The 27,687-nt window shown below is 37.4% G+C and overlaps 1 protein-coding gene across 2 annotated transcripts in view; it reads left to right on the top strand.

Annotated features, from left to right (window-relative positions):
- Nucleotides 1-27,687, top strand: part of LOC118194239 (MAM and LDL-receptor class A domain-containing protein 1-like) — a 458,361-nt gene that overhangs the window by 82,891 nt on the left and 347,783 nt on the right. For both annotated transcript variants that reach the window (XM_085827015.1, XM_085827016.1), the window contains 6 exons: nucleotides 1,834-1,971; nucleotides 11,259-11,536; nucleotides 14,780-14,870; nucleotides 16,042-16,173; nucleotides 17,335-17,588; nucleotides 27,334-27,562. In XM_085827015.1, the coding sequence (XP_085683141.1) occupies nucleotides 1,834-1,971; nucleotides 11,259-11,536; nucleotides 14,780-14,870; nucleotides 16,042-16,173; nucleotides 17,335-17,588; nucleotides 27,334-27,562 (1,122 nt within the window). The remainder of the gene's footprint in view (nucleotides 1-1,833; nucleotides 1,972-11,258; nucleotides 11,537-14,779; nucleotides 14,871-16,041; nucleotides 16,174-17,334; nucleotides 17,589-27,333; nucleotides 27,563-27,687) is intronic.

The following is a 27,687-nucleotide window of genomic DNA, read 5'->3' as shown; positions in this document are numbered from 1 at the left end:
ATGCTTTGAGACAGCGGTCGCCAACCAGTGGTCCATGGACCACTGGTGATCCGTGAAAACGTTTTTCAGCAGAAAAATTTCGACGTTATTTATATTTTTTATGATGATTCAGTTTAAAAAAATGACGAGTAATAAAACCTATTATGGAATATGGATTATACCTTTTTTAAAAATTTTAGCTACAACTTTTAGCGAAATTACTTCTGAATTTAGCGACATTTTAGCTACTTTTGCAGGTGTATCTAGCGACATTTGAATGTGAGATTTGTGGTATATGCATGAATATGCTGCTGTTATCAATAATAGTACCAAATATAATGGTAAAATATAAAGCAGCTAAAGCGATAAAAACAGTGCAGAAAATAAATATTTAAAAGTTCAAACGTATGTTTGCTGTTGCTATATATATGATTTAGAGTCCAAGAAAAAATGAGGATGCTTTTATTCATGCTATTTCAAACTCATTCATTTAAGTTCTTTCATGATACCGACCGAGTTCTTTCTCGATATTTTCCGAGTCCTTTCTCGACCGTGTTCCGATACCGAGTTCTTTCTCGATATTTTAACTAAAATATCGAGAAAGAACATTACGGATTTACAATCTGAAAATGAACAGTATGCAGGTATAGACTATACTAATTCGCAGAATATTTCTTGGGTTATATATAACTATTATATAAGCTTTTGAAATGCATTTATATATAATTTGATATTCCAGCTCTCTATTCTAAAAACAGAAGTTTTACTTTTGCACTGAGTCATTTCTAAATCAGTCTATACCAGCGGTAGCCAACCGGTGGTCCTCGAAAACTTTTTGATGGTCCGCAGAAAAATTGGGACATTATTTACATTTTTATGAAGATTCGGTTTAAAAAATTACTAGCAACAAAACCTATTATGGAGTATAGATTATGCTTTATTTTTTAAATTTTAGCTACTAATTTTAGCGAAATTCCTTCTGAATTTAGAGACTTTTACTGGTGTATCTAGCAACATTTGAAAGTGAGAGTTGGCGTCCATGGATATGCTGCTGTTATCAATAATAGCACGAACTGGAATTCTCTTTCCTTTTGAATTACAAACATATGCTATTGTGGTCGTTAATAACACAGTTTACTCCGTGTCAATAGGCAACCTGATGGAATTTTATGAGAACCATCTGCATTCTTGTTTATAATTGCATCACTGGAAGTTTCCGTTTTTGTTTTGTCCAACAGCTGATCGATGGCACCATTGTTGAGTAAGCGATGATTTATTATGTTTACAGTAATTAGAAATTGGCGGCATAACACTTTCAGTTTATTGATATTGCTTTGCGTTTCCCGGTTTGTTCTTGCTTTTCGTGAAGTTCCCTTCCAGTGAGATGGAAATGTGAAGCTTTCTGTTTAAGAAGGTAAGATTTTTGTACTTTTCATGTAATTTTCCAATGTGACCGAAATATGTGCATCAGTGAGATGTCAATAATGTTTTGATTGTTACTCATAATCAGGGGTGTAGCCTGAATTTCCATAAAGGCATGCTGCTGAATACCAAATGCATTAACACATGAAAATTAGAATTACATGTATTGGAAAGTTGAATATTGTTTTTGCGTATTAATATGTTGTTTTTAGGGTCTGTTTTTAGGGTTTTATTAATTTTTTTAATTCATATTAATAGTCCACCAAATATAAAATTTTATACGCAGTGGTCCGTGAAGTTCTAAAGGTGGACGACCGCGAAAAAAGTGTCTTATTTGTATTTTTCCGATCGTTTAATTCCACTTGGCTGCTTCACAAGCCAAAATGAGGTTTATACTTTAGGAAATACTTATGTGTCTCTTTTGGTTCTCAGCTTTGGAGCTTATGACTTGCAATTTTGATGACATAAACTTATGCAGTTGGAAACAAGATCCTACAACTCTTGAATGGAAATTTGGAAATGGCTCATTGCTCGACAGTACTGGACCGCAAGAGCCACTGAACGGGAAAGGTAAAAAATTTTTTTTAATGTATGCATAATTTACTTTTAGAAACGTAAGAAAGTCAAACAAATTTAACTTGGAAAATAATGTAAGACAAGATCTTGTGTCCCTGTTTCTCATTCTCTCCTTCTTCATTCTTCTTTTTGGACTCTGTGATATAAAATAGCTCATATCTATGATATAAAAATAGTTTTAACATAAATTTTAGGCATATAAATTCCAGGTTGCATTATATATTTATATATATATATATATAATTACAAAATATAAATATGCCTAGTTTTTCACGATTTAAGCTTCAGAAATTGTTATTAAAGTAAGAAATTTAGAAGTAATGTTTCACAATGACAGAAATTTTGAAATTCATAATTAATAAATTTCAAATAATCTAATAAGTGTAAAAACTAAAACTTTTAAACAATCAATGCCCCAAATTCAAACAAATTCCTTAAAGAAAAAAGAACATAACAGAAGAGTAATTCAATGAACTTCAATGACACTGCATCAGGGGAAAGGAACATTGAAATCAATTGAAATTTCTCTGCTATAAAAATCCTTGCTTTTCCGTATCCAGGATTAACCGATGAACCATTTCAATGTATTTTAATTATAATTGTTCACCCGAAAATTCTGGCACTTCGCCAAAGCAAAGAAAAAGTACACACACACCCACATCAGTGTGCAAAATTAAAAGAACTTACAAATTACGTCTATTTTTTACAATACGTATTGAACCAAATTATGCCACCGAAAATATTCAAATATTCAGAGTTGAATACGTAACTGTACACGTGCGTATAAGGAGCTGTGACTGTGGAGGAAATATAACAGCATGAGGAATTTTTGGGGACTAGTGTGCTCGTACTCCTTCACGACATTCATCGTGTTTCTCGCAGAAGTTGGGTAAAATTGATAAGGTAATTTCTCCCTCCTTTCGGCATGTCTTTGTGGTGTAATGGTTAGCACATTCGGCGCGTATTCGAGAGGTCCAGGTTCGAATCCCGGCGAGGGCATTGTTAATTTTTCATGCCTCCTGCTTCAAATTAACCAAATGACTACAAATTTGTAAAGTATAAAATAAAATGAGTAGCCACGAACATATGAATGGCAGAGTAAGATGAAGAATTGCTGGCAGATCGGAGGCAAGCCAGCGCTGATGGATATCGAGCTCGATATAACGCCCAATGCCGTCTGCAATTAGTGGAAACATTTACAGAACAGTGGATCCATATCGAGAATACCAAGATCCACGACGATGAGTGAGGATCATAATTTGAAATTTTCAGCATGGCGACACAGGACTGCTGCAGCTTCACAGATCTCACATGAGCTGTATGCTGCCAGTGGAGCCTGAGTTTCACGGTCATGAGATAAGGCTACATGCCAGAAGACCTGCCGGTTGCTCTGGGCTCATTGCAGCACACGAGAAAGCGTGTTTAGTATGGCCTAGAAAACTTGCGCCTTGAATCAGACTTTACTGGAGCACTGTGATTTTACAGATGAGTCGAGATTCAGCTAGGCACCGATTCTCGGCGTAACTGTATCTGGAGTGAACCTGGAACACGGTACAATAGCCCCTTAATCAGGAAAAAGGATCATTACAGTGGGCGAAGTGTAAGAATTTGGCCAGGTCTAGGTTAGATGACTGCGCATACCTGGATGTGTTTCACAGAGCCTTTCTGACTGTTATGAGGTACAGAGAGGAGATATTCAAGTCCTATGTTAAATTTTGCAGGATCTCAGTTTGTCCTGGGTTCCTGCGAATGGACGACAACGGTCGTCTACATATGACTCTGCTGGTCGACGATTGATTACCTTGAAGTAATACCGCATGGATTGGCCAGCCAGATTTCTTGACCTAAATCCCCTACAGCATGTCTAGGACACTCTTGGAGGGCAGTTTCATGTCGCCAAGCATCAACCCGGAGTTAAAAACTGCCTTGCTGCTGGAGTGGGATCGATTGCCACAGCTCCTCCTCCACTGCCTCTTGTCCAGTAGGCCATCAAGCTGCGCGACCTGTCCGGCTGTGAGAGGGGACCATACCCTATATTAGATTCATTAAGAATTCGAATCACAGACTAGATTTTTGACACCCTTCACTGTGTGCTTAAGGCCCGGAGGCGCAGTGGCTGGCGCATCGCGCAGCAGCATCACAGGTCCGGAGTTAGATTCCCGGGCTGGGCAAGGTCGACTCAGCCTTTCATCCCTTGATTTCTATCCCTTCTGTCGACAAAACCAAGTTCGCTTGGGGACTAAACACTGGGGGGCCTCTGCGACAAGCTGACCACTTGTTCAGGGCATATACTTACGCACCTCGGGGCCCAAGGTCAAGAAAGCAGGTTTCGGGCAAAGCAGGCCTTGGCCCATTAGGGCTGTTACGCCACTGAGTTTAGTTTAGTTTACTGTGAACTTTACTGATAAGTATATAAAATGTCCATACCTACATAAAATGACGTTTGAATAGTAGATCCCTTCTGTTGTTTTAAATGTGTATCCGTACCAAATTTCCTTAAAATCTGTCCATTCGTTTTTCAGAAATTCGACATAATGTGAAATTCTCTCAATTTTGCACACGAGTCGTCTTTTTCGGTTATCGTCTCAAAGAAATGGAATAATAATTTCAACACATCAAGCGGAGATAATAAAGAATGTGTCTTAATGAATTCCAGTTTGGAGCTTGAATAACTCGTATGACCCGAGCCAAGTGACATTAGAATAAAAAAGTATTTTTACTTCCTTGTAGGAATTAAAAAGGAAGTATTGTAATCGCGAAAAATTTCAGGTATCATATTTCAAAGAAAATATCTATTTTGACCGCTCTCGAATGAAATTTAACGGTGTTTTCGCGAGACATCTGTACGTAAGAACAGAATAAAGGACTCGAACGTTTCGTGGCGTCTGTGCGTACGTACGTATCTCGTATAACTCAAAAACGAACAGCCTCAGAACGTTGAAATTTTGAATATAGTAGTGCTATAACATGTAAATGTGCATCTCGAATTTTGGTTACAATCGGCCACACCAAAAGTATATAAATATATGCGTTGGCATATAAATATATACTAAAAGTTAACTGGTGTGCAAAACTTAAGTAACAATGTAAAAATTTAGCAGATAGCCATGAAATTGTAGAAAAGGAGGTCTGGAGATCAGTACAATGAACACGTAAGTCAGTAGAAACGTCATGCGTATGCAAATATCAGAAACGAAACGTCAGAGGCGACATGAGCGTACACAAAACGCGTGATGTCTGCGCGAGCAACTCAACAGTAGAATAAAAGGAAGGACGGAGACGCAATTCAACATAACCCAAGAAATGCAGACCTTCTTGATATTCTTCTGACAAATACTTCAATCCCTATTTATACTGAAGTAAAGCACGAATTGAGGTCTGACCATATACCGGTCATTGCTTACCTAGGCACTACTAAAGAGGCAGAAAATGAAATGATCCGCACGACTGACTGGAATAAGTTCCAGAAGTTTCTCATTCAGAATCCGCCCATCTTTGATACTCTGAACTCGCGGAAAGATCTAGATGATGCAGTTGATAACCTCACTGATTTAATCAATAATGCTATTGAAAATGCATCTAGACACGTGAGAAGAAGTAATAACGCTGGCATTCTGCCACAGGAAATTAGAGAGATGATTAAGGACCGGAATAGGATGAAGAAAACGTGGTACCTTACATGGAGCCCTCACGTTAAAAGAGATATGAACAAATAAAATAAATTAATTTAAAAGAAAATAGATGAGTATAAGAGAAATGTATGGGAGGAAAAAATTCAGAATCTTAGTCCTAATGATGGCACTCTCTGGACTTTCATGCGTAACCTGAAAAGGCAGCGTGAATGCAATAAGCCGATTTATACTGAAAACTCTGTTGCTCTCAATAATAAAGACAAATCGACGGTCCTTGCGCACCATTTAGAAGAGCAGTTCCGACCAAACATGACGCCCATGGACATTAATTTTGTCAAAGAGGCAGGGTACTTTGTTAGGGATTGGCTTAATGCCCACACTGCTAAGAGATACATGGCCACTGGTACCCCCAGTGAGATCAAAGAAATCACAAAGAAGCTTAAAGTCAAAAAGGCCCCTGGCATAGACGGTATTAATAATCACGCACTTAGAAATCTGCCCTGCAATGTTGTGACAAAATTAACGAGTATTATCAATGCGTGTCTTAGTCAATGCTATTTTCCCACAAAATGGAAAATCGCAAAAGTTATTTTATTGCCTAAGCCCGGCAAGGATAACACTAGGCCAAATAGGTACAGGCCCATTAGCTTGCTTCCGAAACTAGGAAAGGTCTTTGAGAGAATAATCTACAACAGATTGAAAAACTATATTGAATTACTGCCTCCGGAACAATTTGGTTTCCGGAGAAAGCTTTCAACAACGAAGCAGCTGGTTCGGCTTGTCGAGTTTTGTGGGGATGCGCTCCACAAGAAACAAAATGTCGCCTTACTCATGCTAGACGTCGCAAAGGCATTCGACCGCGTCTGGCATGAAGGGCTTATTTATAAACTGATAAATCTCCTTATGGATAGAGAGCTGATTCAGCTAATTATGTCTTTCATCACTAATAGGAAATTCACTGTGGCTATTGGAAAGGACATCTCCAGTTTACGCACCATGAATCGTCCATGAACGTCCCACAGGGGTCCATTTTAGGGCCCGTCCTGTATTTATTTTATGTTCATGACTTCCCTAGGGCTCACATTGGCAGAAATCACTTTCTTGGGTGCTATGCGGACGATACAGCATTAGCCGTAAAGTCCGCAAATACACACCATGCAATCAAGAATTTACAGGAGCTTCTACCAGTGGTAGAAAAGTGGTGTACGACTTGCAGGATTGCTATTAATGCCAGCAAGTCGCAATTATTAATGATAAGGAGGAAAAATACACAGTTGACTATTAATAGCAAGCTCTTCTTATTTTCTGAAGAGATTCCTAGAGTTAGTAAGGCGAAATATTTAGGAGTAATGCTAAATGAATGATTAAAATGGGGAGATCATATAACGGAGGTCAGAAGAAAAATTTTCACTGTTGTAAATAGTCTCATCCCTACATTGGGTAATTATTCTAGCTTAGACCTCAGGAAAAAGAGGCTAGTATATATCACGGCAATTAGGCCATTGATGACTTATGCGTCGCCGGCCTGGTGCACGGCTACCAAGGAGGATATAAAAAGACTTCAAATCATGCAAGTCTTAAGGCTTTAACCTATGCTCAATTTTTTGTGAGCAATGCTACACTGCACTGTGACTTAAAACTGGACACTCTAGAAGAGCACATGAATAAAATCAACAGGAAATTCTTCACGAAAGCTCTGAACTGTGACCATATGAGAAATTTTGATATCTTTACCTACGAAACATTGAATGAGGACGCCAAACTGCGCCCACTTGCGGCCCACCTTATCAGGCACCCGAACTTTCCCACCTAGTGCCCACCTGTAAATAATGTACGTAATATGTTTATTAGCATTCTTAATTTTGTATCTTACTTACTTATTGTACTGTGTATTTCTTAAATTCACTAGTTTTATTTACATTCTACACTCATTTTATGACTCCCACTTAGTCACGAATTTACCGGGCCAGTTACTTGCTAGTGAGCTCTTGCGTTGCTGGTCTTCCTATTCTTTATCCGTCTTTGCTCCTCCTTACGGCGGACATTATGTGAAGATAGTTCTATGTTATTGTGCCCATCTGGCATAAATTTGATTGAGCCAGATAAAATACTGATCTGAGTGGTATTCTGGCTGTAAGTTATCAGTCAGTCAGTCAGTCAATTCAACATATTCGCTGCAAGTGCCAGTGAGTCAGTTCGTGAAATATGGCTAGAAGAAATCACCTGGACAACTTCACACCTGGAAGAATGATCGGAAAGCTAGAGGAGGGGGGTACTGTCACCAGTGTAGCTGCAGAGTTTGGAATCAACAAAAGTGTCGTTTTGCGCGCTTGGAAAGCATTCTAAACCACAGGTACAGCTGTTAGAAAGGTTGGTGGTGGCCGCCCGAGGACGACAACTGCAGGGGATGACCGATATATCGTCCTGCAGGCGAAATGAGGCCGACAGCAGTCAGCAAATGCCATTGCTCAGCAACTCTGTACAGCAACGGGGCGACAAGTGTCGCGGTTTACTGTGGCCAGACGCCTTCACAAAGGGGGCCTATTCGCCCGCCGTCCTGAACGCTGCCTCCCGTTGAAAGTTGGCCACCGACGCCACCGTTTACAGTGGTGCAGCGAGCACAAAAACTGGACAACTGATCAATAGAGTCGTGTCATCTTTACGGATGAGAGTCGGTTCAGTACCAAAAGCGATTCTCAACGCGTTTTGATTTGGGGAGAGGTCGGGACCCGGTTTTATCCCAGTAACATCAAGGAAAGACACCGTAACGGTGGTCGTGGAGTTCTTGTCTGGGAGGCATTATGCTGAACGGGCGAACTGAGCTCCACGTTTCCGACAGAGGGTCTGTAACCGTGGATCGCTATTGTGAGGAGGTACTCCTTCCCATGTGCTTCTGTTGCCAGGTGCCATTGGCCCAGACTTAATTTTTATGGATGACAATGCATGGCCACATCGGCTTCTTGCTGTTGAGGAGCTACTGGAAAGTGAAGATATCACTCGAATGGATTGGCCAGCGTACTCCCCAGATTTAAATCCCATCGAACATGTGTGGGATGCTTTGGGGAGACGCATTGCAGCACGCTTACATCCTCCGGATAACACCCAACAACTCAAACAGACGCTGATTGATGAATGGGCACTCCTACCGCAAAAAATGTTGCACCAGCTGAGCTGGTTCTGAGCTGCTGGTTCTGCTGGTTCCGCATACTCAGAACCAGCTGGTTCTGAGTATGCGGAGACGATGCGAAGCAACCATTGCAGTGAGGGGAGGCATATCCCATATTTAGGAACATCTGCTTCTTGTTTTTCCTCTTGGATAGACAATCATGAGTCACGATACTATGCGTTCAATAAAGCTTGTTTCTGCTTGATTCCATATCCTATGCATTGTATTCCGTTTTCAGCTCCGATGCTTCCGTTATCCTTTACGTACACAATTATCTCCTTCATTTCTGCATTTCATGTCTCTCAGTTGATTTCTCGTAGAGTTATGGCAGAAAGCCTGCTGTTGCTTAAGTTTTGCACACCAGTGTATATATTTATATATATATATCCGCTCTGTTACTTGGTTCAGCAGTCTCGGTTTCTTTATTATTATATGTTTGTAAATTGTGCATTTTTGCTTTAAATATGATTGAATTATGTTGTTCTTATGTTCCGGTTAAGGTTTTTATGCCTTTAGTAAATCTGCATGCAATAGTGTTAGAATTATCAATAATTTAAAAGTTGTTTAAGTGCCGCTAAGCCTAATTATTTTTTTCCATGGCCGCCATGTTTGTTTACATTTGAAATAGGAGAATAGTAGGTTTTTTTGCCAATCTAGAGAAAGTAAGTTTCGGAATACAAAGATTACGCCTTCTTTTATTATTGCAAATTAAATCATGTTTAACCCATTCTGGAATTTATTCCAGGAAATTAGTTTTTAAGATTTACTTCATAATTTTCAATACAGATATTTTGAGTTTTTATGTATTTTTGCCTTGTTGCGAAGTGAGAACTGAATTAATTGAAAGAGAAATGCTGAATCGTCTGTGAAAAACTGTTTCTTTGTTGTTGTTTTTCTTTGCTTAATTTCTTTTATACATCGTTTTTAGTATAGCATTTGAATAGAACATGTGGAAAGATAAGATAAATCTTAAGATGATATAAAGTTTGTGCATTCTGAGTTAAAAAATGAATAAAATGTGACGGTGTTAAGTGAACCTAAGGCCAGAGTGTCGCTATGGTAAACAAATACAGTAAATTTTAAAGAGTATATTTATTCTGCTGTCGTTTGTGCGCTATCGACCAAGTAAATTTAATTCAATAAGTTTAAATGAAATGCGAGAAAAAATGCGTATAATTTAATATTCCGTACAAGGAAGTCATGTGGTGTACACATCAGATATTTTTAAAACTAAGTTATAAATGACATCGCGTTTTATCCAAAACCATACTGCAAAGTTTTCTTGGTTGCGATTAGGGATTTTGTGATGTCAACCCTAACATCACAGTTGAATTTCACCCCCTTGAAACTTGGATTTCACTTACCTAACAATAATTTTTTCTTAAAATCTAAATATTTTTTTTTTTTTTTTTTTATTTTTATTTTCTTTTAGGAGGAGTTTTGAAAAATGTGGAAACCTCAGATTTACCTAAGCAATGGTCCGTACTGAGACCGTCAAGCGACTAAATACCCATTTTAGGGAAACAGTTATAACTTAGATGAATGTTTAAGTAAATTTTATATTAAACTTTAAATTTAGCAAATACACAGCTCACGATTAACAAAATCAATCTCAGCTACTTAAGGAAATTAAGCTAATAAAAAATACTAAAGTAAAATTTAAAGTAAGTAACGCCAGAAATTACAAAAAAAAGTTCCTCTAAGCTTTGGCTCAGAATTAAAATAATTCCAAAAGCTAGGCGAAATATACTACGATGTCCAGCATCGCTGCCAAGAGCTCAACACCGTTCTTATACACTCATAAACTAATTTGAAACCTGTTGGAAGCCAGCAAAAATACGTGAGAGAAAATATAAAATAAATAAATAAAATAAAAATAAAATCTGAAAGCTTTCAGATTTCATATTACGCCCTAATGGGCGTTTGTCTCATTTACAGACACAAACACGTTTCGAGAGCATTTGGCTAGCACCACTTTAGGCTAAAAGTATTTAAAAACAGCATCAAAAACAGAATTTACGATAGACAGTGTCACGCGCACTGAAGATAAAAGAATGTTTTATTACCTACAATTTTGCCACTGCTTGCTTTGAACTTGTTGAGTGTTTTAATCAAAAAGTTTTTAAAGTTTTACAAAATATGAAATAGACAATAAAAGAAACTCAAAATTCGGGCTTGCAGTTGGGATGAAAGATTACGTTTTTCAAAATTTCATGACTCTAGGTACCCTTCTATATTTTCTTAAAGCGAGAAAACCTACATACATTCAAGCAGATTCTTCATTATTTAGTTTCTTTAACTATAATACACGGCGATAATATTTGGTGGCAACATTCTGAAACGTGATTCAACGCAAAATACCGTTTCGAGACTAACAACCCTTCTGGGCTAACGCCCCTTTGCGCTAATAATGAGGTAATGAGTTAAATAACATAAAACCTTACAAACTGTGTTTTAAGTTTTGAAACATTTTTCTTTTTCAGGGCACTACATTTTCGTCAGTTCTTACGAAGGCAACCAATCGAATTATGAGCGTATTGCCAGGATACAGTCTCCAGTGATGAACTCGTTCGCGCCCGAAGTAGCCTGCTTCTCTTTTTATTACCACATGTTTGGGGTTGATGTCGGAGAACTGAGGGTTATTGTGGTGGCCATGAAAGACCAGAACACGCCCTTAGGAAAGCAAGTGATATGGAGACGAAAAGGTACACAACCGGACAAATGGTTACGATTCAGAGATACTCTCGCAGGAGATATTAGAGTAAGTTTTCATATCGTATAAATAATTAGCATTTTTAATTCAACTTGATTTATAGCTGATTGGATATATTCAATATATTTTGGTTATTATAATCTGGTGTGTAACTTAAAATTTAGGAAATTAAATTAGAATCACCAAAAGGTAAGGAAAAAACCATTACTGAAATATTCATGATTTTAGTTAAATCAATTCTTTTTTGGGAACAGAATCGCATACTAGGCGATTTGGAATTTTTATAAAAGCTCTTTTAAAAAGCAAAGAATATTTAAAAACATTTGTTCCATCCTGACTGCATGTACACAGATATCAACGTTTGAACTGGAGCATGCTTCTGGTATATTTAGATGAAAGTTTGAAAGCAAGAATATTGTGTCCATTCACAGAATTAAACGATATTTCTTCAATAATCTTATGTTTGTATGGAATATTCAAATTTTATGCAAAACAAACGTTTGTAGTTGGCCCTTGTCCACGATACATAATTTCAGCTGCTCCCATTTCCAGTTGGCAGCTCTATACGCTGATATAGTTCGACCGGCATATTCACAAAGCCTACAGACAATTTCGCTACGGGCTGCTCTCATTGGAGGAAACATCTGCTTGGCGGTCATATTTGGAATGGCGAGTTATCGCCCTGTAGGCGTGGTAATTAACGCTAAACAAACGGAAACAGCGTTTATTTCATTCAACATTTTTTTAGTTTATGAATGAAAGCTTAGAGGAATTGTGTGGAATATATCTTAAATAACCTACTGATCTTATTAATAGTTTATTTGTATTTAAATTTAAACTTTTAAAACCACGTAATTGTTTTACAAGAAAAGGTGTTTATATGGAGACAGCATATGCACTTTTTCGTTATTTCACTTAGGAAGAGTTTATTGTGTAAATTTTCATAGCGCATTAATTTATACGTATAAAGGAATATTAAAAAAATAACCAAATGAAAACATTCAGTAAACATTTAAGGGTGTCGGATACCTATTCTTTTTACGACTAAGTATAACTAAAATTATATTTTATTCCATTATGCCCTATTTCTATTGAAACGCTTTTCGGGATCTTGGTAATCTCGTAATCTTGCTTACTGGTACCTACTACAAAGAGTACAAACCAGTAAATAAAAATAAGAAAAATTAACATTGACAAAAATAGAGAAAATAAAGGCATTTAATTTTTAACACCGTACCCGAAGGCGAAAAGACAAATAATGACAAAGTCATTCAATAAAGTTTAAATAAAAATAAATCCGTATAGAGCAGAGTTTTTGAAAGCTACAAGCGCGGATAGAACCGGCGACCTAGAAGTCTGAGAGTTATTCCCGCGCTCGTTACCACTGTGCTGCGGTTTCTCCGGTGGTTTATGCTCACTTTTTGGTACACGACGCTCAAATACAAATTGTATAGGCGATGAACCAAAAGTCGCCAAGCACTAGATTCTGTAACCCTACATCTTTTAACCAATCGGAGCAAACAGCAGAATAACGGTCTGTAGGCTTTGTGACCGCCTCATCTGTGACCATGAGCGCAAACACGCATGCGCCATTCAGGCCAAATTGTTCTCAAAATAGGATGGATGGATGAGAAATTTCTTTCCCTAGCATACAAATTGTCTGTTTCCTGAGAAGGCTTTCATATCGCAGCAAGTAATAACGACCCTTTTGGAAGAGGCAATGTATTCTGGCAGAATGCCAGCCATTGAGACGGTCGAACTATACCAGACAAACTAATATTCTTGCTATCCTCCTTGCAAGTCTGAATTTTGAATATAACAGAGAGGTATGCAAATGCTTCACAGCTCAGTGCATTTTAAGGGCGAATCTACGCTCAGGGGGGTAGCTAAAGGAAGGCAAGAGGGGACATTGTCCCCGGGCCAGCATTCAGTGGGCGTCAAATTGATGTTACGAAGTTTTAGAATGAAATGTTTTCCACTCTTGGAAAACATAAAGAGTGCGAGATCTTCAGTTGTCTCCTCTGGCGCTAAAACTCTAGCTACAGCGCTGTCTACACTTAAAGTGAATCCACGAGCACACCGCATTTACTGTCATGTTTTCTCTTCCTTGTTTAGTGACTTTACTTTCTGATTATTGATAAGGGAAATTTATAGCGTACATCACTTCGAAGAGAAAGTTTCGTTGTAAAACATAGTAGTCTTAAAAGCATATGCGAATAGATAAAATTATAATATAAATAGATGCCGTGTTTATTTCAAAGAAATTATTAAAAGTTAACGATTTAAATAATAAAGTTCTTTTCTTAATTACGTACGTATTATATGTAATTTTGTATTAGTACCATAAATCAGGTCTCTCAATCACACACTGAAAAGTTAAAGAAAGACAATATGTGTGTGGGGGGATATGCGAGTATCCAGTAATTCGTTCAGAAACAATTTTACTGTAAATATTTCCAGAATACAAAAGAATGTTTAAAATGGCCTAGCAATATCAAGCCTAATTAAATAATTCCTCTCATGAAAACAGCTTGAAGAATTATTAGAAATAACCTGAATCGTTTCTCCTCCCATGTCCTAGATGTATTTGAAAATGCTCATTTGAAACTTCTGGAGAAAACAAATACAAAAGCGTATTAAGCATTGTATGAAAGTTAAATTATGCTGCATTTTAAAGAGAGTCGTTGACGAAATTTTTATCATTTTATCACTTTATTTTATTACTTATTCTTTCAATCAAGTGCAGTTTAATCATAATAACTACATTACACTAGTAAGAATGGGCTTCCAGACCTGGGAAACATTTAAGCTGCCCTGCATGGTTAAAATGCCCTAAACCCTAGAGGCGATCCCAAGGAGGACTAAGACAAAAAGTGGACGTCACCGATCAACTCATGGAGGTTACCTCCATGGATCAACTCAGGGGGACAGTACAACCAAGGGGCAGACAAGACAGTAAGGGCCATATGGTCCCTGCCGAGCCTAAACGTACCACCGCATCGATCCAACGATAGTTCTAGTCACTGTGAAGACTTATTTTCCTCAGGAGTCAAATCTGTTTAGGTAAAGGTTCTAATTAGAACGCCGAGAGTTGCCTCTCCCAGTCGACCCCGGCGAGAATTAGAATAACTACAGAGTTATTTGCATAAAATGTTTATAAAATTACATACAAGAAATGTACCGATTAATAATCATGTTATCATATTTATTTTAAGTTGATTCATGCACTAAACATAGCATCGCAGATATAAATTTATTTTAAAATTTTACTTTGCTACATATATCTTTCAGATTGAAATCGAAGCAGAAGGAGGCAGTGGATTCGTAGGATCTATTGCCATAGATGATATTGTTATGTCTCTTGGTGCATGTTCAAAAACAGGTAACACAACTTCTTGAGTACATATTTGATAACACAGTATATATATGTTATGGGAATCAAGAATTTTTTCAAGATCTGGACTGATTCTCTTCTTTAAAGAATTTTGACTCTCACATATATTCCCACTTTGTTACCCGCCTTGGTGAATTCAGTACTTTTATTCTTATGCGTTGGAAAATTATACATGTTGTGTTCCAAAAGTGGTTAGATTATGTTGTTCTTATGTTCCAATCAAGTTTCTTATGCCTATGGTTAATCTGCATGCAATAGTCGTAGAATTATCAATAATTTAAAAGTTTAAGTGGCGTTAAGCCTAACGAGGCAACCATTTTTTTACGTTTGAAAGTTTTAGTAGCAGAGTAAAGTAAGTCAGTTCGTACACCAACTTCATTGTCTTTTTTGCCGAGTGGGACTAAAATTTAACTTTCAATATTGTGCACCAAAAATGTGGTCTTCTTGCCCGTTGGGCAAATTGCTTGTTTTTTGCGTATCAAGAAAACGCCCATGCAGCCAACCCGTTTACGTAAAACAAAACCCAGGTCGGAGCTACCAGTGTTCAGCCATTCAACCGCTCGGCCGCTGGTGGGCCCCTGAATCGTAGATTGCTTTCTTAAAATCTTTGCTACCTTGCACATTTAAGTAGTGCAGCAGCTTGATCAGTGGCACACATGTGCAATATTATTTAATTAAGTTTTGAATTGTGTGTGTAGACGTAATTTCTATAAATCTAATTTCCGTGTTTTGCTACGTTATGAAACTGAAGCTCGAAGGCTTGTTTTTAAATCAACATGTTTTACACTTTATTCAGAGGAAATTAATGTACTGAAAGTTACTAATTTAATTATGGCAAAGACGCGATGGCTATCTGCTTAAGAGGACGAACGCCTTCGTGCAGAATTTTCGAAGGGAAACTGCCTCGTGTTCATGAAACCACTAAAAAACCATTCGAAAACCACTAAAACGTTCATGCAGCCAACCCGGTCCCCTGGAATCGATCCCAGGTCTAAACTACCAGTGTTCAACCACTTTTCCGCCTGGCCGTTGGTGGGTATTTAGCGACGTAATTAGCGCAGCTGGAATACTTTGCTGGTTAGTACGTTACGAATATTGACATAAAAATCTTGCTCTTAAAAATGTCTGGAATTATTGATACACACGATTTTTGTCACAGGTGTATGCGATTTTGAGAGCAATTTTTGCGGCTGGAATGTGGAGCCAAACAAAAAGGGTGATTTCTATTGGAAAAGAGGAGCAAGTCTTGTGAAAGGACCAAAGAGAGACCATACCACAAGGACTGAAGCAGGTAAGAAGTCGTTTTTAATTTGACAAGTATTTTTTTATAGTCACTACTATCGACATGAACAAAATAAACAATGGATATCAATTACCGCCTATTCTTTATATATCTAAGCGGCTTAAGTGTTTGTCGCTGATAGTTTATTGTTGCCACTCGGAAAAATGAGCGCGGAAATTAACGTTTCCGAAGTTTGTAAATAATATCTCGGCCGATTAAAGTCGTACGAAGATGAGAACGCTATCGATGGATTCGGATAATTTTTTGGAATCCGAGGAAACGCGTCTCGAATTTCAACTCGGCGCCGTTCCGTAGATATTCGAGAAAAAAGAATTTGGCAAGTAGCCAAATCCCTCTAATAGGGAAAACACAAGAAAGAAAGTGGAGAATGTAGGAAAAACGTAGGAGAAAATATCTCGGCTAATTAAAGTCCCACGAAGACGCGAATGGTCAAAATGACGTGCCATGGACCTGCGGAATCCAACGGTGTGCTTCGCTAAGACCGGGAGCCAGCCGTTTCGAAGGAGTTGCCACGACACAGGGTTGCCGTTTCAATTGAGACGTAGACAATTTCGCGTAAAACTTGTCTTTGCTATGACCATCCATAAGTCTCAGTGCCACACGCTTAAGCGCGTTAGCATTTTTTACCTGAGCCTGCATTTAGACACGGTCAACTTTATGCTGCCTGTTCAAGAGTTCGTGAAAGAACAGACGTAAAATTAAAAATAATGGATGGTCCTCTGCAAGGCGAGCTTAAAAATGATGTAAAGATCTATACAAGAAATGTTGTGTACAAAGAAATCATTGACATGTGAATTAACATTTTAATATTTAAATCACGTTTATTTATTGAGCTAGCGGTGGGACTCTTAAGAAATGTACCGTCAGGGTTTCCTTCATTGCACTCTACTTTAAGCAAGTAGAAGGGAGGAAACCCCGTGGGGCAGTAAGCAAAGAGGCGTCTTCGCCGCCTGTCCTGGATAATGCAGTTTGAATTATCAGACACCTTTGCACATATGACTTTAATTACAATTTATAATAGCTAGAACAGCGGTCATTTCATATGACCGTCGGGCATTCTAGTTTTATTATAACGTCGCCATTAGCAAGTATTGAGAAGCATGTATTTGAAATTTATATCATTTTTCTTATGTCCCCGTATTGTTCTAGGTCACTATCTGCTAGCCTATTCCAAAGGAGCTGCAGCCGGAGAAGAGACGAGTTTGACTAGTCCCAAATTCAGTAAAAACTGGGGACCCCACTGCGTTACATTTTGGTATTATAGACCGGGTTTAGGAGTTGGAAAAATCACCGTCAATTTCCGTAAACGCGGAAAAGACACAGTCGAGTGGTCTGCCGATAGTGATGTTGGAAAGTTTTGGCATTATGGACAAGTAAATGTTGATACACCTGAATCTGTTCGGGTAAGAGATTTGAAACTATTAATCCTTTATCATATTTGTTATTTCTAACCATAAACATTAAAATTGCAACACCATGAAGGAAAGCAAATACAAAAAATCTATTGTGTACACAACACGACTTCCTTGTACGAAATATTAAATTATACGCAATTTTCTGCATTTCATTTAAACATATTGAAATAACAGTTAACAAATTTTGAATTAAATCTACTTCGTCGATAGCGTATAAACCACAATAGAATAAATGCATTCTTTAAAGTTCACTATATTTATTTACCGCAGCGACACTTCGACGCTACGTTCACTTAACAGCATTAACATTCATTTTATAACTCAGAGTGCACAAAAATTATATCATCTGAAGAATTATCACAAGTTCTATTCTAATACTATAATAAATCTAAAACGATGTATAAAAGAAATTAAACAAATAAAAAAGAAACAGTTTTTCGCAGACGATTCAGCGCCGCTAACCTAATGCGCATACCCTACTAATGAATTCAGTTCTTACTTCGTGACAAATACATAAAAATTCAAAATATTTTGATTAAAATTTGAAAGATATAGAGAAACATAAAACACCAAGTATAGTTTAAAAAATTTTAAAAAAATTTACAGTTAAAATTACAGTTTCTACGCAAAAACTAATAACTTAAATGTTAACTAATGCTAACTTAAATGTTAATTCCAGAATGAATTAAATATAATTTAATTCGCAATATTAAAAAAGACGTTACTTTGTTGTTGCGAAGGTTATTTTCTCTAGATTGGCAACAAATCCACTAAGTCTGAATTGTAAACAAACATGGCTGCCATGGTAATCAGAAATTAGGCTTAGCCGCACTTAAAAAACTTTTAAATTGTTGATAATTCCACAATTATTGCACACTGGTTAGCTAAAGGCATAAATATCTTGATCAGAACAACATAATTCAATCATTTGTAAAGGAAAAAATGCACAATTTACAAATCTATAAGAATAATGAAACTGAGCTCATTGACTCGAGTAACAGAGTGGATATATATATATATATATACATATATAATGTTGTATGATCTTAAATTCACTTAGTGCGAAATCAAGTTATTCTACTACTTGCGCAATAGCTGCAAAGTAAGTTAATAATAATTTATTTACTGAAGATATATTGATTGTATTATCTCCTAAGATTAATTTTAGTTGAAGTATCTAAAAAGAGTAAATTCATACTCAAGTAATTAATCAATTTTACTGCATAAATTACTTTTCACTCAAAACTGAATTAGCGAAAATGCTTAATCAAAATAAGTTCTTTGGTGCTCTGCATTGATTCTTGATCCCTTCAATTCACGAAATATTTGGCCTAACTTAAATTGCCAGTTTGGCATCGCCTTATTACTTGAGTAAAGGACGAAAAACCTTCGTATATATTTCTTAATTATTGTTCATTGAACGGGAGTTGGTTTGTTTCCTTTGAAATGTCAACTAATTTTCGATCAATGGCAATGATTACTTGCTTTTAATTTAATTATTTGATTTTAATTTAATTTCTTTTTACAATTGAAATTTTGTTATTCATGATTTAATTCAAGTTCCCGTTAAACATTTTTAACAATTTACATTAAAGTTACTTTAAAACAATTTTCGGAATTAAACTTACTAACTATGGATTCACTCTTTTTAGATAATTTTACTAAAATTAATCTTAGGAGATAATATAATCAATATAGCTTTAGTAAATAAATTATATATATATACTTTTAGTGCGGCCGATTCCAACCAAAATGGGAGGTGCACATCTCCATGTTATAGCAGTCCTATGTACAAAATTTCAACGTTCTGAGGCTACTCGTTTTCGAGTTATGCGAGATACGTACGTTCATACGTACTTACAGACGCCACGAAAATATCTCTTCAGAATTCCTTTTAAATCAGTTTTGTAATTTTTTTGGAGAAAAAAGAGCCCTTTAGTCTGTCGTTACGTAGAGATGTCACACAAAAACATATTTAAATTGCATTCGAGAGCGATCAAAATGGATATTTTCTTTGAAATATGATATCGAAACTTTTTCGCGGTTACAATACTTCCTTTTTATTTCTTACAAGGAAGAAAAAAGATATTTATTGTACATAAACAGTATGGCATGGAAACAAAATGATTAAATTTCTACAGTCCAGACACGTATACGGCCGTCAGAATACTGCACGTAGAACCGAGACTCTTTTGAAAAGGCGACATTGTGCCACTCCTGTACTCAGCTTTGTCTTTTGGCGCACCAGAGTCGCCGTCTCTCTCTGTGCTGCATTGTCAAGAGAAGCCGAAGTCAAGGGAAAAGATGCCGAAGTCGAGGAGTTAACTCAAGGGAAGCCAAGGCAAGAAGTCAAGGGAAGTTGTCAAGGTAAGCCGAAGTCAAGGACTATCAGCAGGATGATGGATAACCCTGTTGATAGTCCTTGACTTCGACTGCTGTTGATAGTCCACTCGGCTTCAAACGTCGACGCACCTTACGAGCTGATACTGTGTGTGCTGCAAACATGTCCATTTCTGACAAATGATCCGTGATCATTACTAATCAGATCATTACTAATGATCCGTGATCATTACTTGAGTATGAATTTACTTTCTGACTAATGATCCGTGATGTGGTCGTACGGTTTTGCAAGGCTGACCTCACACTATGTCTGTCCTCTGTGGCGTTAGTCATGGGTAGGCGTTGAGACATTGCAAGCCGTTCTGTATGAGACTCAGCAATCCATTGATTCCATATTCGCATGGCTGTGGTTGAATACCGAGCACTGCGACTGGCGATATCGCAGAACACTAATCTATCAGCAGAATCTAGCAGAATCACTTTCGATAGGGAATGATTCTGCTTTTATTAAATTTAAAAACTCGCTGGTAAGCATTTCCTCTTCTTATTCGAGGCATAACACGATATTCTGAGCAAACGGCAACCTTACAAAGCCTTTTCTGAATGAGAAATCCACTACACAACTTTTCTTTTATGCAGTGCTTCAGATGTCAGTAATCCGTCCGTTGTTTAAATGCGCTGAAATACTAATCATTTACATATCCCAACTTCTTCCGTTCATGTGATCTTGACGTTCGCCAGATGTTTTCTTCCTGGTGCTGCAATTTTAAGGGTCAGCAAGTGTAATATCTTAGTAATACTGCATTAATTGATATATTCTCAACAGAAGAAGCAGTTATAATCGCTTTAATTATCTATTAAATTTTGAAATTCAAGGAAAATTCTGATGTCGCTATAGAGGCTGAAAGCCCATTTTTCAAACGATTTTGCTTTGCCATAAAATATCATCTGCTTGGAATTTTCTTTTAACTGCAATTATATAAAGTATAAAATATCGCCTGTTACTTGACGGATTTGTTTTCCTGCAAAATGGCGCTTTTAAAAAAGCAGCGAATGGAAGGCTATGTTTATGCTCTTTCGGAAGAAAATTCTTCGTATCTTGTTATGAAAAACGTTGTGAAAGCAATAGATTTTCGATATCTAAAGCCGCTATAAATGATATTATCAATAAAAAAAAAGTCAGTGTTTTGTTTCAAGTGAAAATTTTCTCTAAGTACATATCCAAAGAAAACCCGCAAAATTTAGAATGTTACAAAGTCAAGATCTTTAATGTAAAAGAAATCCCTTAGCTCAAAAGACAGTTGAAAAGTCATTAAAATGCTCTGTGTCAACTGTAAACAACCGGATTAATGCTGATTTGAATCTTAAAAAGGCCAATAAACATAATGTGCATCGTCTTTCTCCACGACTTATTGCTGAACGCAGAACGAGCTGCAAAATTCTTTATGAGAAACATTTATTCGGAGAAAAATGGAAAAATGTTTCCCAGTAGATAAACCTTGCTGAATTTAAATGACTGCTATAAAAATAGCTCCATTTATTTTTATTAAAGTAGAGGAACATATCTTAAAGCATGATTCAAAGACTCTAAAGAGACTTTTTCAGAAGTATTTACTATTGGTGATGATTTTTCATGCAACGAGAAATTAAAAATAGAGTGTAGATAAGTATTAGGATAAAAATATGCAATCGGAAACATATTTTGTACTTAATTTTTAAATATGGCATACGTACTATTTAATCACAGTGGCATCGATCAGCGAAACTGCATCAAGACAAAGCAAGGAGCCACACGTCAAGGTCCATCGTTAATTTTCCTGAGAAAATTGAACAAGAAACAGGTATCACTCAGTGATAACCCTATTAAATGTCCTGATGGTGGTCTCTATCACCCATGGATTTTTGCCTCTTTGAATTTTTAAAAAGCGGATTGCCCAAACGTAGATTTTCAATCATCCTTGGACTTCGGAAAGTTGTTCAGGAAGAATGGGATGAAATACCTCTCCAGATTTTACAAAAGGCATTATTATCTTGGGAATTACGGTGTAGAAAAATAAGCATTATCAAATAGAACATTTAAAACACAAAAATTTTAGGTAAAATATTTCTGTAAATACAATGAAAGTTGTCTAAAAAGTTGGCAATAAAAGCCTCTGCGCTTCGTGTGCACTGGCAAATTTTCATTACATCGTGATACAGTAAATATACAGGCTGTATCAGTATACAGTAGTGACAAACTTTCAGGAGAGCTAAAGTGCACCTAGACGATGGGAAATCACACAGGAGTGCATGGTTGGAAACGCTTTCCTGGCGCGGTAGTGACGAGACAAAAGTCAAGAAAGAAAGGACACGAATGGGAGTGAGAAAACATGTTTATTTCTTCAGAGTACAACAAAAACAACATAAAGAGACAACGATCATCATCAAAAAAGATGTTCGAAATTACGACTCGGATCGTGCGTCATGCATCTTCTGTCTGCCAGAGCCTACGTCAGCCATGCACATGTTTTCTTAGCTGTGGGAAAGATCGAAGTGGCTTTTGTGATTGGTTCTTCCATGATCCTGAGCTGCAGTCGGGCGAAGTGGCCGCATTATAAATACACTGTAAATTCAGTTTGTTAGTCGATGCAGATTACCAGATTATCATGTTGTTGCAGACTGTCATGTGCCGCTATGTGTTACACCATGTTTCAGACTGTACCATACTGTCAATGACATCTACAGATCGTAAAATGTATTTACTTGTTTTTTACTTTAGCTCTTTTAGTTACTATTACCTAGACTACAGTTTTGTATTAGTTTTGGCTAGATTGTGTTTTTATTTTTTTTTATCTGCTTCATGGAAGCCCGAGTTAACTCGGATAATGTCATGAACCATAATAAATATCTCGCTTTCCCCTTGAAAAAATTTCTTTTTTTTCGCCTTACAAAGCAATATCTAGTGAGTTATATCTATAGATAATAAAAGTGTTATAAAAAATTCGGGCATTTTCGGCATAATTTTTATAATAAATTCGGTCATCAAGCGGTTAACATTTAGCAACTTACACGGAACAAGATACATATGCTTATAAACCTAGTAAATTGGTGAAAGCACACGCAGGAATAGTAGGTTGTAAGATATATCTTAATTTTATAACAGTTATTTTAAGTTACGAACCTTTCTAGCTTCAGCTTAGAATTTCTTACCAGAATGAGTTTTTAGAATCACGTTAAATGCAAATGAGAAGTATATTTAAGTCAAAGTTTCACTGACTTCGAGAGAGGGAGAGAGAGCTAAGATTCCTGAGTAGGTCGCATTTGCCTTTTGGCTACGTCTCTCTAGCTGTTACTACGCTCTACCGTGTTACCTGTCTTTTGGGATATTACCTGTCTAAGTTAATATTAAGGGCCAACTAGTTTAGAATTGTGTTAACTTCGGCTAAATCTCTTTCGTTAGTCATTAGTTAGTTATTATTTGATATATTTTTAATTTAAGCGCAAGTGGAGGCTTTGTTGTACGCCCTGAGAAAGAGGCCAATTGTATATATTTATTTGGAGGAAATAAAGGATAATTAACCCTTCTTAAGTTTACGTTTCTGTTGTTGGACTTAAGCGATTGTTCGCTCTGTAGTTCACTAGGTTCCTCAATACTTAGTTTAATAGAATAAAAGGGAGGAACACTACAGGATAATGAAATAAGAGAAAAATTAGTCAAAGAAGCAGATGATAATAGAGGGAGCGTTTGTTCTTACTTATCCAGTTCCTTCTTCAGACTTAAAAAAATACGCTTACAGAACAAGCAGTCCAAAAATGGCAAAATGAATGGAATGAGAGTGCAACAGAAAGACAAAGGTATAACTTTATACCGAAAGTTTCAATTAAATGTCTTACAGCCATTCCACAGATAACACAATATATAACAGTGCCTTTAGTGATGTGCGCCTTTAGTGATACGGCACACATCCAAACGAAAATGCAATTCTTCCCATACTGTCTGCAGCAAGTCCGGAGTAATGGAAGCAACAGCCCGTGCAGTTCTACCTTTCAAGGTTGGTAAATCGTGGGGTAGGGGTGGAACGTAGACCAGATCTTTTACGAAGCCCCAAAGGAAGAAATCACAAGGCGTGATGTCAGGTGAACGAGGCGGCCAGGGTAACAGAACTCTGTCGTCTGGACCGTGACGCCCAATCCAACGGTCAGGGACTTCGACGTTTAACCAGTCTCGCACAAAGAGACTCCAATGAGGAGGGGCTCCATCTTGTTGCCAAATAAAGTTTGCAGGTTCACTTTCTACTAATTGGGGAAAGAGCCATTGTTGTAGCATATCCAGATAAGAAACCCCTGTTACTGTTGCTTCAGCGAAAAAATGGTCCCTACACTTGTCGTCTCATCACTTGTCGTCCATTTCTTGCGTACTTCAATAGATTTAAAATCTCAGAAGCAAACATTTGCGTCTGTGAAATTGAAGACTGCCCAGAACATTATATCTTCCACTGCTCATTGACAAATTCAAACTACGACACCGCATTAAAAACATTTATAATACAGGGTGTCCGTAAAAGAATGTCCGAGTTTTAATGGCATATTACAGGAGTTTATTTTATGATAAATATAACAAATCATACATGAATTTGAAGGAAAACTAACCTAGGTTTTCCTAAAAGTGCTCAATGTGTGCGCCTTTAGTGATACGGCACACATCCAAACGAAAATGCAATTCTTCCCATACTGTCTGCAGCAAGTCCGGAGTAATGGAAGCAACAGCCCGTGCAGTTCTACCTTTCAAGGTTGGTAAATCGTGGGGTAGGGGTGGAACGTAGACCAGATCTTTTACGAAGCCCCAAAGGAAGAAATCACAAGGCGTGATGTCAGGTGAACGAGGCGGCCAGGGTAACAGAACTCTGTCGTCTGGACCGTGACGCCCAATCCAACGGTCAGGGACTTCGACGTTTAACCAGTCTCGCACAAAGAGACTCCAATGAGGAGGGGCTCCATCTTGTTGCCAAATAAAGTTTGCAGGTTCACTTTCTACTAATTGGGGAAAGAGCCATTGTTGTAGCATATCCAGATAAGAAACCCCTGTTACTGTTGCTTCAGCGAAAAAATGGTCCCTACACTTGTCGTCTCATCACTTGTCGTCATCATTGTAAATCAAAGTAATTGTGCCGTTAAAGAACTTCACATGCAAAGCGAAATCGTATTGCACAATCATTTGGCTTTAACTGCTGTACCAACTGTAATCGGTATGGACGCAAGTGTAAATTTTTTTAAAAATCGTCCAGACTGTCGTCTTTGGCAACTGTAGTTCATGACTTGCTTTCCGAACAGATTTCTGCGGACTACGACGGAAAGATTCTTCGACACGTTCCACATTCTCTACAGAAACTTTGGGTCTTCCCGGGCTTTTACCTTTACAAAGACATCCGGTCGTTTCGAACTGTCGATACCATCGGCGGCTATTTCTGTCATGTGGGGGATCACATTTAAACTTTAATCGGAACGCACGTTGAACGGCAATTACCGACTCACTCTTAGCAAATTGTAGAACACAAAACGCTTTACGCTTAGAAGTCGCCATTTTGAATAGATGACGCTGCAATTGTGAAACCGATGTAGCGGTACAAGCGCATGCGCTTATCTGAAACTGTTGGAGTTATTCTTTATTCGTCACCTTCAACCACAACTGTCAAACGATTACAGCTGATACTATTACAATTTGAAACTCGGACATTCTTTTACGGACACCCTGTACAATTAATTACACGTGGCATTAATTATACGTGGTTATTAATAATACGTGGCAATTAATGATATCTGTAGAAGTATCAATATAATAACCGCGATGGAGGAAGATATATGTCAGTCAAGCTAAATTAAAGTATTAACTAAGTCATCATTTCGTAACGAAAATTTTTCTATTGAACGTTCTCAGCAGTGACAATTCTTACATCAGCTGAACATGACTAACTAATGAACTTATGAAATTTTTTCTACTGTTAAAAAATTAAATCAAATAACAGCAGTACAATATAGAATAACAGTGCCGTTATGAAAAAGGCAGCATAAACACTACTTTTTGTTTAAATTGTTTTTTATATGTTTACCGTTATATTTCGTTCACGTGACTTTACGATGTACTTGTTTCTCCTGCTCTATGCACGCTCACGTAGCTACTAACTGTGTGTAAGACTTCAGCCGCACCTACTCATGTATTTACGAAGGCATTATTGCTTGAATGAACTAATTTCAGCATCTTTGTTTAGATGCTTGAACTATCACGAAAGAATGATTTTCCTGACTTGCCATCTGTTTTTCTTAGTGTTTTCGTCCCCAGGACGTGGCACACAAGACAGTGTGCCTTTGATTGAATTCAAAAAATAAGGTGAGAGCCAAAATACTCTTTAAAGTAGAGGCCAGACTTTAAATTTCACGATCCAGATCCATCTTATGTGTCTTTCTCATTTCACCTGTTGCCGCCATTGAAGTAGCAGCTACCTTCCGCGTCATGATATGCTATTTAAATGCAAAATCTTAATTACTGAGTTTACTCATGTATTGATCTCGCCCTAGGGCACCGTGTATTTAAACTAATACACATTTAATTAAGAAAAACCTTATTGGCCTCTTGTATAATATTAATTTACTGGTTATAGCTCTGATTAGCTGATACCAGAAGATCCAAGATGTTATGTGTACCACACGTGATTATTGGTCACGCCCCTTCCACCTCCTAGTTTGTCCTCCGGACCCACCTTGGGCTCAAGTCACTGCACCGCTCCGCTCATAGTAGCACCTTATGTGACGACAGCCGGAACAAAGCGAGCAAATTTGCAAGTTACTCGCTGTTTAACATCAGAACTGGAACTGTTTATGTGTGTGTATGTGTTGTAAGTCCATGCTATATGTGTATATTGTAAGTTATGTATAGTTTTATGGCGTTATGTACCTATAATGCTATGTTTTATAATTCTATGTGAATGTCGGGGATGCCACTTTGTGCTACGAGCGCCATTACAACCAATGAAAAACAATAGCTATGCAAGATCTTGTGCTTAAAAGATATAAACTCGCCGGGCAGCTCTCTTGTTGTCCGCGGGAGTAGATGTTCTTGAATTGGAGCACCTACCTGTGCTAGACATCAGTTGTCCCCGCCCTCCGTCACCAGTCATCAGCCTTAATAGCAATACAATCAAAACAGACTTAGCCGCACATTTGACTTCACTTCTTACATTGTACTTTCATTGCTGTTTGCTATACAGACAGCTCACATCAACTGGAGTTGCGAACAAAATTAGAATCATTGGAAGAGTTTAAGCAGGCGGATAACCACAATCATCAAGCGGACCATCTGCTGTGTTAGTAGAGTTAAGTAAAGTAAAGTAAAGCCATGTTTCATTTCTTTTTTCCACAGATAGTATTTAAGGCACAGAAAGGGCAAAACGATTACCATCAGATGGCAATTGATGACCTTTGGATAAAGAACAGCGGATGCGATGAACCAGGATCTTGCAGTTTTAACAACGACTATTGTAGCTATTCTCAGAATGAAACCTCTGATTTTGCGTGGTTACTAGGCACAGGACGCGTCGTTAACACTCAGTTAGTGGATAGTCCTCCAGAAGATAACAGCGTTGAAAATGGTAAGTTTTCTGAAAGGTGAATTTCTTATCACATGAACCTACTGTCATATGATCTGAAAAGTATTTAAATTTTTCCATATATAAACTATATTTTCCATATATATAACTATTAATTAATGTCTTTC

This window comes from Stegodyphus dumicola, chromosome 11 (genome assembly GCF_044657685.1).
Source record: "Stegodyphus dumicola isolate Sdum_Otavi_A_Nest chromosome 11, ASM4465768v1".
NCBI lineage: Eukaryota > Metazoa > Arthropoda > Arachnida > Araneae > Eresidae > Stegodyphus > Stegodyphus dumicola.
Note: the sequence above shows the minus strand (reverse complement) of the source record. Positions and strands in the feature narration are given on the sequence as shown.